Source organism: Kryptolebias marmoratus, linkage group LG7 (assembly GCF_001649575.2).
Source record: "Kryptolebias marmoratus isolate JLee-2015 linkage group LG7, ASM164957v2, whole genome shotgun sequence".
NCBI lineage: Eukaryota > Metazoa > Chordata > Actinopteri > Cyprinodontiformes > Rivulidae > Kryptolebias > Kryptolebias marmoratus.
The window spans coordinates 21409303-21422483 of NC_051436.1; the positions used below are offsets into that span (position 1 = coordinate 21409303).

General features: G+C 36.7%; 1 protein-coding gene across 2 annotated transcripts in view; it reads left to right on the forward strand.

Annotated features, from left to right (window-relative positions):
• casq1b (calsequestrin 1b) overlaps nt 1-8506 on the forward strand; it is a 38250-nt gene extending 29744 nt beyond the window's left edge. Inside the window, exons 3-12 of one of the 2 annotated variants that reach the window (XM_017432061.3) lie at nt 1868-1961; nt 2750-2850; nt 2931-3042; nt 3676-3749; nt 3978-4108; nt 4291-4336; nt 4474-4528; nt 4657-4757; nt 4890-4964; nt 7799-8506. In XM_017432061.3, coding sequence (XP_017287550.1) covers nt 1868-1961; nt 2750-2850; nt 2931-3042; nt 3676-3749; nt 3978-4108; nt 4291-4336; nt 4474-4528; nt 4657-4757; nt 4890-4964; nt 7799-8026 — 1017 coding nt within the window. In that variant the 3' untranslated portion in view covers nt 8027-8506. The remainder of the gene's footprint in view (nt 1-1867; nt 1962-2749; nt 2851-2930; nt 3043-3675; nt 3750-3977; nt 4109-4290; nt 4337-4473; nt 4529-4656; nt 4758-4889; nt 4965-7798) is intronic. The other variant, XM_017432062.2, reaches the window with a different exon arrangement.
• The last annotated feature ends 4675 nt before the right edge of the window (nt 8507-13181 follow it).

The window sequence follows — 13181 nt, forward strand, 5'->3', positions numbered from 1 at the left end:
TCAAATTTAAAGGGGCAATTGTGATTTTATACATTGCAAAATGTGTGAAAAAACAACCAGACTACAAATTTAAGACACTGTACAAGTGTGAATGTTCATTTTTGTGAGTGAAATTACTGAATGTTGTCAGTGACTTTGTATGGGTTACAAATAGATGAAACCAGATGCACTGTACTAAAACATAAATAACGATTATTTTTTCACTGTCTGAAATTAAATCAGACTAAACAGTTTCTTTTTTAGGTCAGACAGAATTTCCAAAATTCTTTCTATTTGTTAAACACCTCAATAATGAGAAAGATAGTTTTTTTTTAATAAAATGTTTTATTACTTTCTTTAAAGACACAGGTTTACATACATTTTCTTCATATTTGGTGGCATTGCCTTCAAGCTGTGTCAAACTAGGTCAAATATTTTGGGTTTCTTTCCACACGCTTCTCACAATAGTTCGCTGGCATTTTGTTCCATTCCTCCTGACAGAACTGGTATCTGAGTCAGGTTTGTAGGCCTTGCTCACAAATGCATTTTCAGCTGTGCCCACAAATTTCCTACAGGATTGAGATCAAGGCTTTGGGATGGTGTTCTCTGGCTTACAAACACCCCCCTTATTCCTCTTGATGTAATAGTGGTCATTTTGGCTATACAGTTCAATTTTAGTTTCAACAGACCACAGGACAAGCCTCCAAAATTTGGGGTCTTTGTCCCTGTGCACACTTACAAACAGTAATCTGTCTTTTTTATGTTGCTTTCTGAGTAATGGCTTCTTTCTCACCGAGTGGCCTTTCAGTGACTGATGCATTTCATTGTGGATAATGAGACTCTTACCAGCTTCATCAGCATCTTCACAAGGTCTTTTGTTTTTGTTTTGGGATTGATATGCACAGTTTTTTTCACCAGATCATCTTGGGAACACAGAACCCATCCCCTTCCCAAGTGGTCTGATGGCAGGATATTCCAATGGTGTCTATACTTTTATATTGTTTGAACAGATGAATTTGGCACTTTCAGGCATCTGGAAATTGTACCCAAGGATGAACCATAGTTGTGGAGGTTGACAATTCTTGCTCTGATATCTGGCTGATTTTTATTTTTATTTTTTCCAACGATGTCACACAAAGAGGTTTGAATTAAAATGCATCCACTAACCTATCAAAAGCTTTCAAAACCATGACATCATCATCTGGGTTTTCCCAAACTCTTTAAAGGCATTATAATCTTTGTGTATGTTAACTTGTGACTTTGAAGAAAGTAATTAAAAAATGAATTATTTCTCATTATTTGGGTCTTTAGCAAACAAAAATAATTTTGAAATTCCTAACTGACCTAAACAGAAAAACTTTAGTCTGATTTAATGTGAGACAGTGAGAAAAAATGATTATATCTTTTTATACAGTGTATGTAAACATCTTGTTTAAAATTTATGTACACATGTGCAGCATTTACTTAGGCAATGTGTGCACTTTTTTCCTTTCCAACTCACCTGTTACAGCGACTTTTGCCTTTCACATAATTGGCTCGAGTTCTGCAGCTCTTGTTCTTCTGGAAGCTCTGCTGTCTGTCCTGTTCCCTCATCCCCTGCGAGGCCTGTTGATTGTTGGCTCTGGTTTCACTTAGATTTAGAAAGTGCAATGCAGCACTTCAAAGGTATTGCCTTTAAGGCATTAAAACTGAGAGGAAATGTTTTACTTTACAGTTTTTACTCTTTAAAGGTTTTTACTCAAGCAAATAAAACTTAAACTGTGTTTATTAGTGAGCAGAGATTCTGAAAAGTCAGTGATAAAATCAGCACTCTTGGTATGTGGCAATGGTTTCACTTTGTCTGCCTTTTGCCCATCTATCCCCACCTTCTTGTATCTTCTCTGTGCAGCTTGCGGCCCAAGTTTTGGATGAACTTGAGGATGAGGACATTGGATTCGGATTGGTGGATGAAAAGAAAGCCTCCGCTGTTGCCAAGAAGCTAGGTAAGCTTGGCAGAAACAATACTGGTAAAAATTTAACTCTGTAGTGGGACATGAATGATCTACATTTAAAAGCAATATGTTTTCTTTTTGATCTTACTAACTTCTTTAAGTTGATTTGAAAAAAAGCATAATGACATTTATGTATTCCATTGTAGGATTCCATATTTGTTTCTCATTTCCAATAAAACCTTATCCTAACTGAGTGAAAAGACCTACTAATTGACAAGAATGTGTTCTGAATGTTTATTAACAATAATGTAGTTTACAAAAAAGTCTGATTGTTTTTTTTAATGAATGTAAAGTTTAAATGTTTATCAGGAAAAACTAATAAGTGAACCAGAAAAGACACAGATTATGAACCAACACTGCCCTCAAGTGTTCACCAAAGTCATGATATGCTTGTTGTACCAGCTAGTACAAGTAGAAGACGTACCTTTAATTTTCAATAACTGTAAAACCAAAATTGCATGTTGAGATACACAGTCATGCCAGTAAAAGTGTTGTGGGGTATTTTATTTAGATACTGTACTGCTTTGACATACCTGGTGCTATAGCTTTTTATTTTATTTGTATAATAAACAAATACCAATAAATAAAAATGTCTTTTATAAGTATTTGAGTTGTGCTATAACTGCTTCTTATGATATTCTGATGATCTTGTTAAGGTGTACTTCACCTGTCAGTAGACAGAAGAAAAAAAATAATTTGACCTATTATTTATTGTCTTTTAAATGACAAATGATTATGGAAAACAGAATTTTACAGTTAAAACATTGATTTCTCTTCAGGTCTGGATGAAGTGGAGAGTATTTACATTTTTGCAGATAATGAGATAATTGAATATGATGGAGAGCTGGCTGCAGACACCATTGTTGAGTTCCTTTATGATGTAAGTAACGTAAAGTCATTAACAAGAATACAGTGAGGTTTTGTTTTATGTAAGTCTTCTCTAAATGTGTCTCCTGTTAGGTAATTGAAGACCCTGTGGAGATAATCGACAATGAACGCGAGCTGAAAGGTTTCTATAACATGGATGAAGTCATCAGGCTAGTCGGCTACTTCAAGAATGAGAAATCCTCTCGTAGGTTGACTGTTTTATATTTTAATATGATCAAAAAGCTGAGCTTGACACCCACCACTCCTCTGTTAAACCCCCTTCACAGAGGACAATGACCCCACTACAGTCTGCACGACCTACATGACTGATTAGAACTTTGCTGGAATGTGGTTAATTTAGAAAACTTCCTTCAGCCTAAAGGCAAGCATGATGCTGCTATGTTTTTAGCCAAATACTATAGGTTTTTCCCTTTTGTCTTCCACATCTATGAGAGGTGTTGCTGTGTGCTCTATGTGCCCAACTTGGAACAACTTCCTTGAGCAATCAAAATACTACGTACTGGAAGATAGTTTTCAGATAGTGACTGTTTGTTAGAGGCTTGTTAGAGATTTGTTAGACCCCAATATGCTCCCACCAAGAAACTGAACCACCACAACCTTGCTACAGAAGTTATGTACATGCTTGAAACCACTATGTACCTGTCACACTCTATCACTCATATGTCCTTAATAAGAGCTTAAAGATCTTACCCAAGATCTTGAAAAGATCATCTATATTCTGGGTGATTTTTTTCCATCGTAGCAGGGTCATCTTCTAGTGTGAAGTGAGCCTTAAGCATAACTGTTTTGATTTTCTTTGCATTTTTTTCTTTTCCAGATTTTATTGAGTATGATGATGCAGCTGAAGAGTTCCACCCTTTTGTCAAATTCTTCGCAACATTTGATCCAAAGGTTTAAGCGGTTTGCTTTGAACATTTGTGTGTGCATACTAGCACAGGAAATATTCTTTTTACATTTAAAAAAAGTACTTTCATGAGCTTGTCACACTAAAAACCTTAGAAATATCTGACATTACATTTTGTTGCATGTATACACTTTGTGTACAATGTGCTACGAGAAATTTCTTAAATTTAAAATTTTGTTTTGTAACTTTCACATTTTCTGATTCTTTTTTTTCAGATTGCCAAGAAGCTAAAACTGAAGATAAATGAAGTTGATTTCTATGAACCGTTCATGGATGAATCTGTCACCATTCCAGGAAAACCCTACATTGAGTCTGAGCTTGTTGAATACATCGAACAGCATGACAGGTGGGATTCTGCTGGATATTAAAATGAGCTAAAATACATATCTCATGTTGGACCATTATACCAGTCTTATGATGCACAAACACAGCTGTTCCAAAGATTGGAGGGGGCACATGTGAAACCACCTGTTACATGTGGTTATAAGGGACAGGTTTAACAAATCTGTTGATATTTTAATATTTCAGACCCACTCTGAGGAAACTCGAGCCCCACAGCATGTATGAAATCTGGGTAAGTGAGCCAACATATCTAATTATTACATTTTGATTCACTTAACAGCCTTCACGTTGCCTTTATTTTAAGCAGTGTGTTTTATCATTGTTGAAATATTAATAAAATCCTTAAAATTCCCTGTCTTATGCACACAGGAAGATGATATTGATGGAGAGCACATTGTTGCCTTTGCTGAGGAGGATGACCCAGGTGAAAAGTTCTTTAGGGTCTTTTTTTAACAATGCAATAGCTTTTTGAATATCTATTCACAACTGCAATAGCATAAACTAAAAAGGTATGATACACATGAAAACATCTTATTGTTAACTTTTCCCTAGATGGCTTTGAATTCCTGGAAATCCTGAAGGAAGTAGCACAAGACAACACTGATAACCCCAACCTTAGCATTATCTGGATTGACCCAGACAACTTCCCCCTGGTGAGAATACTTCCTACTGTTTTGAGCTCTTTGACGTTTCTTCTTGTTTTAGGCTTCTTCATTTATTCCCCATATGTATCTGGATATCTTGGACTTAATGTGCTCTTCTTTCTTCCTGTATCTCATTTTCAGTTGGTTCCATACTGGGAAAAAACATTTGGTATCGACCTCTCATCTCCTCAGATCGGTGTAGTTGATGTTAAAGATGTAAGCAAACTTTTCAATCATATATAAGAAACTTAAAAAGAGAAAAAGGTTATTATTCTTATGCTTAATCTTTGAGTTTCTTTTGTAATGGGTTTGTTATTTCTTTTGTTTTTGGATTGTCTTCATGTTCAGTCTCGTCTTTGTTCAATTTTTGCTCCTTGTGTTTTTGTACACCTGTCATCTTTCACTTCTCCTCAGTTTATCACTTGTTTGCCAGCCACTCTCATCTTCACCTGATCCAAGTTTGTAATCACTCACCTGTACCCACTTCCCCTAATTATTCTCTGTCTTTAGAACCCAGTCATCTCCTCCACTTACTCACTGGTCTGTTGTTGCTTCATGCACTGTCTGGTTCACCTCATGTCTTGCCGCTTGTGTTTCACTCATGTTTGGATTTATGTTTATGTTTTGTATTTCGTCTTGTTTGTGCTGCCAAGTCAGTTTTTGTTTTTGGGTTTCGATTTTAATTAAAATAAATTCGTTTTTCTTTAAGTTCACAATACGAGTTTGAACATTGGGTTTGCCTCACTTTCCACCACACCTAACAGAGTGTTTGTAATTGTAAATTCAATTGGCATTTTATCAAAAACAGGTTATAAGGCTAGTTTAGATTTTATGAAGTGTGGTTAAGTGAAAAGGGTACAAGCTGTTAATATCTTACTTGTTGTGGATCAGTTTGGAGAAACAGAGTTTAATATTAACTGGACTGACAAGCTAACAGCTACTTCAAACAAAGCCTAAAGTAGGTTGCTTCCATTTTTGAAACAACTCAAGCAGTTCATGGGAACAAACACATTTTTATAAATCCTTACATACCATCACTTTCACATTACATTATTATTTTCATACAATTATGTGGTTATCTGCAAGCACAAGTGACAGGGGCAGCAGCTGGCTTTCGCATTTCTGGGGCAGCCTGGGGCACATCCAGCAGAAACATTATATTTCTGCTGGAATAACTATGTAAGATAGAGGCACCCAATCCTGGTCCTCGAGGGCTACTATCCTGCATGTTTTAGTTGTTTCCCTGCTTTGAAACACCTGATTTGAATGAGCAACTGATCAGCTTGTTTCTGCAGAAGTTGAAGACATGGGCCTGGTCCCAATACTCGCACTACACCCTACGCCCCTCTATCACTTTGTCGAAGTGCACACAAGGGATCGCGTGTGCAGGTTACAAGCAAGCAAAAACTGGAGAATTGGGACAGTACAGGTTACGTCATCGACTTACGCCTCTGCATCATAACTGCGACATCCAACATGGCGGGTCTGGTCCCTGTTTTGGTATATTAAGAAGGTGCCAGACCGATTTTGTGATTTCGTGACAGAGGCAGCTTTTGTCACCCCTGCCATATTTTTCGCCTTTTAATTCAAAACCCTTATAATATTAATTAAGATAAAATATTAAAAATAAATAAATAAACAAAAAACGTTGCATCCAGCGATGAATTGTGGGTAAATACTTTGCCGAAGTCCGCCTGGATGTGGGCTTAGCCGAAGGGTGGATGTAGTACACGAGCTAAAGAGCACTCTGGAGAATTGGGACACACTACACACTCAAACCCTTCAGCATGAACACGCATTTGAAGGACACGAGGGTGGAACGAGGGTGGAAGTGCGAGTATTGGGACCGGGCCTGATTAGAAAGCACTGTAAAAATTTGTTTATAGTGGAGAGTTTCACTAGAAATCAAAAAAGTAAAAAACAAATTAAGCCTGAAGAGTGATTGGCTCAAAGTGATCGGTGGACACACACACACATTATTTTTTTATGTCTGATTCCTCTTGATTTGACACACTGAACCATCATGCATGCTGCACCCAAGATAAAATAAATTTTACTTAGGTGCACTTTGCAGGACGACATAGTTGACATGTTGCTCAGTTTGGCACAGTGCACCACATTCACATAAATGGGTTTGGATGCAGTGTGCTGTGCGCTGTGCCCTATGCTTCCTGGTCTGTTGTACCAAGTTACTTTCCATAAAACAGTCAGTTTTTCATTTACTTAATAATAGGGCTGTCATGTATGCCTTAGTCGGTATGTACCTTTGTAAGAGGGTCACGATTCACTACGATACAGTACAACAAGAAATGCCAATAAATGCCAAATGGTACTTTCTTATTATTGTTTTATTTCCCCTTTTTTTTACAGACAATAATTTTCCCAGAAGCAAAAAATACAGTTAGTTAGTAGGGAGGGTCTAAGGTAGCAGGTTATGTACAATGATGTAGGATTTGTGAACTGCTAAATTTACTATAAAATACAAAGGCATACTTTGTCTTTTTCTTTATATCCAATCTGGAGTCAAACGAGTAACCCAAAGGCCATGTGTCAAACATAAATTCTCATAAAACTCTAGAAAGGTATCTATGAAGAAAAGTTTACTAAAAAATAAAATTAAACCAAGGAATATTTTCTTTAATTAATTTGACCCAAACTCCTTCATTTCCCCCTAATGCAGCTGTCCATGATAATATCACCATGCACCCTTTTTTCACACAGCTGATTTGAATTAAACAGGCAGGTTTTTGCTTCTATGTGTTTTTGTGAACCAGCCATGTTTTTTGTAGAATGTTTAGTTAGTATCTTTCTCTGCTTCTTTTCTGTTGTGGCTCTTAGCAAAATGCAGTTAAATAAAATGTTTGCCTGCTCTGGAAGCCGTGATCACCTGTGACTGACGCATTTATCGTCAGTTCACTGTACCCATCAAAAACGTCTCTATTGAGCCATCCCAGTACAAATACATATGCCTTTACACCCTTACTTTGGAATAAAAATCTGTGCAGATGTTTTTATCAATTTATTAACATTTAGGTGTGTGTTGTTGGCAGGCTGACAGTGTGTGGATGCAAATGGATGATGATGATGAGATGCCCTCAGCTGACGAGCTTGAACAGTGGATCGAAGATGTTCTGTCTGGGAAAATTGATCCAGATGATGATGATGATGAGGAAGAGGAGGAAGATGTAGATGACTTAGATGATGATGACGAGGAAGATGATGATGATGATGATGATTATGATAATGACGATGATGATGATGATGATGATGATGAATAGTTAACCTTTGTTTTATTCTGGCCTGAATGGTGAAACTCCAAAGTTCTGCCATTTTCTTGCCATCTTGCTCTGAAAAGACGTGCCTTCTTGGTTCCTGTTTTCTCAGGCTGGACATTTACAAAGACCTGATGGGAAACACTGTCATTAAAGAAGGTTTCCTGTGAAGCCAAGGATCTTCCACCCTGATCAGTGTTGAAGTAAATTAGAAAATGTCCTTTATTCTCTGACATTAAAAGTGTTTGTGAATCAAACAGACAAACAGCAGCTAAGCTCCAGAATGTTTACAATCTTAAGTCACAGAGCTCCATTTATCCCCATTTCACTTTCTCCAGTTTCCTATTATCTTGTTATCACACATTTTCTACTTGATCATAAGAAGAAACACTTTACTGTACAAGTTTAAAGAAAATAAACCTAAACTCACTGGACAGTCTTAAGATCATTACAAATTGTGAAAATAAATTTGACAACATCATCTGGTTCTGATCTCATATTTGTGCTTTTTGTCATAGAAACTCCATTTTATAAAAGATTGATACAAAATCAGGATGAACTTTTATCTCTGCATAAAGCAGAAATGTTTGTTTGAAAGACCAAAGTTCATCAATAACAAACAAGTCTAGTTAATCATTGATAAATGAGTATACAAATGTTAATTAAAACATACTGTCGTTAGTTAATTTTAAAACATTAAGTAATTTTAAGGAAAATTGGAAGCGGTTACAGTTCATAAAAGGGTAAAGGATAAAGGTAAAGACATGACAGAAGACTCGCCAACATCAACAGGTTTAATTTGAGATGAATGGTGCTTTTATTCTAAGGAATTGAAATAGTGGATGATGCATATGTCAGCCAGAAACAGAGATCACCCAATACTTCTGAACAACATGAACTTTAAAACCATTGGAGGAGACAAGGCCTAAAAATAAAGGAAACAGTCTTTATGATACAAAACATAAAATAGCAAACAATGTCACTTAAGCAACCCAAACATTAGCAAAAAACAAATACAGTTAAAACCAGAAGTTTACATACACCAGACAAAAGACATGCATTTTTTTCCCACACTGTCTGACATGAAATCAGAAAAAACTTATTTATTAGGACTTTCAAATTATTTCTATTTGCTAAATGCCAGAATAATGAGAGAGAGAATGTTTTTCAGGCCATTTTTATTACTTTTTTCAAAGTCAAATGTTTCAATACACTAAGATTATGATGCCTTTAAAACAATTGGAACATTGGATGTCATGTGGTGGCACAGTGGCGTAGTGGTTAGAGCTGTTGCCTCCCAGCAAGAAGGTTGCAGGATCGCTTCCTGACCTGGGGCCTTTCTGGGTGGAGTTTGCATGTTCTCCCTGTGCACACGTGGTTTTACTCCCACAGAGAATGCATGTTAGGTTAATTGATGACTCTAAAATTGTGAAAAGTGTGTCTCGTTTGTGATGGACTTGCGACCTGTCCAGGGTGTCCCCCGCCTCTCGCACAGTGACCGCTGGGGATAGGCACAAGCTCCCTGTGACTGGAATGGAGAAGCAGGTAAAGAAAATGGATGGATGTCATGTCATGTCTTTGGAAGCTTCTGATATGTTTATTGATAACATCTGAGTTAATTAGAGACACACCTGTGGACGTAACAACACACTGCATCCTTGTGTAACATCATGGGAAAGGCAAAAGAAATCAGCCAAGATATCAGGAAGAGAATTGTTGTTCATTTTCCAGATGCCCAAAGGTGCTTCGTTCATCTGTACAAACAATTATACGCAAGTACAAACAAGATGGAAATGTCCAGCCATCATACTGCTCAGGAAGGAGAAGGGTTCTGTGTCTCAGAGATGAACGTGCTTTGGTCCAAAATGTGCATATCAACCCAAGAACAAAACCAAAAGACCTGGTGAAGATGCTGGCTGAAGCTGGTAAGAGTGTGTCATTTTCCACAGTGAAACAAGTGCTGTCAACATGGGCTGAAAGGCCACTCTGCCAGGAAGAAGCCATTACTTCAAAAGAAACATAAAAAAGCCAGATTAATGTTTGCAAATGCACACAGGGACAAAGACCTTCATTTTGGAGACATGTCCTGTGGTCTGACGAAACTGAAATTGAACTGTTGGGCCATAACAACCATTGTTGCGTTTGGAGGAAAAAGGGGGAAGCTTGCAAGCCTGAGAACACCATCCTGACTGTGAAACACGGGGGTGGCAGCATTATGTTGTGGGGTTGTTTTGATGCAGGAGGGACTGGTGCACTTCACAAAATAGATGGCACCATGAGGAAAGAACATTATGTGGAAATACTGAAGCGATATCTCAAGACATCGGCCAGGAAGTTAAAGCTTGGGAACAAATGGGTCTTCCAAATGGACAATGACCTGAAGCATACTGCCAAACTGGTGACAAAGTGGCTTAAGGATGACAAAGTCAATATTTTGGAGTAGCCATCACAAAGCCCTGATCTCAATTCTGAAAAGCTGAAAAGGCATGTGCAAGCAAGGCGGCCTACAAACATGGCTCAGTTCCACCAGTTCTGTCAGGAGGAATGGGCCAAAATTCCTGTCAACTATCGTGAGAAGCTTGTGGAAGGATATCCAAAATGTTTGAGTCAAGTCATACAGTTTATGGGCAATGGTAACAAATACTAATGAAGTGTATTTAAAATTTTGACCTTGAAGAAAGTAATAAAAATTGCCTTTAAAAAAAAATTCCCTCTCATTATTCTGGAATTTAGGAAATAGAAATAATTTTGAAAATCCTACTTGACCTAAAACAGAAGAAATTTATTCTGATTTCACATCAGTGTGAAAAAAATGCATTTGTGTCTTTTTATATAGTGTATTTACACTTCTGGTTTCAACTGTACATATTAGAATTTTTTTTAAATAAAAACCTTCATAATTAAAAAAAATTCAGAATAAACTTTTAAGGGTGCCAATACAGCGACTGACAAAATTCCATCATAGATTAACTTTCTTTTATGTCATTGTTTTTTTGTCATCAAGATACCTAAAGCTCAACAGTAATTTGGACCTTAATTTTGTAATCATCTAAGTTGACAGAATGCCTACATTTTGGCACATAAACTGTATAAGAAGAGTAAAGATAACCAACATAAAAAAGGTAAAACACCCTCTCAGTCCATGGTGATGTAAAAAACTGGTTTCACTTCGGACAGGGACACTGCTGGCAATGAGAAACTACCAGCAACAGTCAATCATGATCACTAGCAAGACAATATTATGCCTTGTCAAGTTGAAAATATTATACAAATTTTAGGACTACTTATTAAAAGAATTTAGGTGAATTTAAAGTATGCATATATTTGAATCAGTATGTACTCCACCTCCTACTTCTGGACCTTAAAGAAAACAAAGAAAACAAAGAAAACGGCCACATTGCCACAGCAGCGGCTGTCATATCACCCATCAAACATCAACACAGCTGACAATGGAGGAAATGTTGTGTTCCTTGAGCTCCAACAAGGGGACCAGGTGTACATTGAAATGGAAGGAGATATACATGTTTGGGGATCCAACTACCATACCAATTTTAATGGCTTTTTGGTCACTCAAATAAAAAAAAAAAATCTTCAATAGGATTTCTTAAAAAGGGATATAGCATTAATATTTGAGTTATTCAAGTACATTATACTGTACAAGGTACTTATGCTTACAGATGTAAACTGCTGTCACCCCAGCAAAATAAAATAAGAGAAAATCATATCATGTTATAATGCAAAAGGTTTATTGTTCAGACAATGTTTCTCACATTATGCAATTATATATTTTTGTTGTTACAACATGTTTTTTTCTATTGGAATGTTTTCAGGTTACTACAATATACATAATTATTACATAACAAAAAAATTACATTATAACAACAAAACGTTTGTCTTGTAAAAACGTAAGAACATTTTTTTTCTCTGCCATGAAGTTTATGTTCTCAATAGTGTTGATTTTTTTGTTTGTTGGTCTGTCTGTTATCAAGATTACTTAAACACTAATGAATGGATTTTGACAAAACTTTTAGGAAATGTTAGGGTTGTCGCAAAAAACAAGTGATTAAATGTTGGCGGTGATCCAGTCAAGGGTCAAGGTCAAAGGTCAACGTCAAACTTCACAGCTGGGCATCTCATGGTTTAAGCATGATCCCTATTGAATTCAAGGTCAGTGAGTTAATGGTCAAAATTGCAGGTCACACTGTGCTTTAACTTTGCAACCGTGTGACATAGGAATGTCAAACTGCATAGTTAGACACTTCATGAGTCAAGGATTATTTTTAATGGTGTTACAGCCTTGCAAAGGTTTGTACTCTTCGGGTGCTTCTAGTTTTATATGAAAAACAATTTTAAAAAGACTAAAGCGAGCAATGCTGTTATATTGAGTCTGTAGGAAGAGTGGTAGCTGATGTTGCTTCATCAGCATCTTGCAGGAAGAAAGTGATGAAGAATGCAGTCCCCTAAACTCATCCAGCCATGGGGTTGTGTTTATCTAAAACAGACTAACACACTGTAATAAATGCACATCTTCTCTGAGATGATAAGCAAAACTAATAAAAAATAAGACTTAAGAACTAATTTGATATTGCTTTTTTCCCCTCAAACCACTTATGCAGGTGATCTGAGCCGGTTCCCAAAACCAGCTGTAAGACCTATCATATAGTGACGGTCCTCTGACACTTAAGGCTTTGACAGCTCTTGAAGCAAATGTATCAAACTATTGTGCTGAATCAGAAACCAAATGTTGGTTTAGTATGAAGCAGCTGATTGGTTCAGTTTGTCACATGATTCATTTAACACAAATTTACTCCCACACATCTGAACCCCGAAATACACGTTGCCAAATTCCATAATATAATGTGTATTTTGACCATTCCCATGTGAAAATTCTGTCAATCTGTAATAGTCATCAGGATTTAAATGTTTCATAGCACAAAATGTAAGTGAAGTGTATAAAGGAATGCTGTAACATGCAAATCAGTGGGAGTTTATGAAGGATAACACGACTCGGTTGCACTTCATTTTATTGACCACTAGATGTCCTATTCAAACACTGTGTCATTGATGCTTCAGGTAATAAAGAATCAAGAGTCGGAACCTACCTCAGCAAAGCAACGATTAAGCACCACTACTCTCACTAATTCAAACTCCAACATATTGT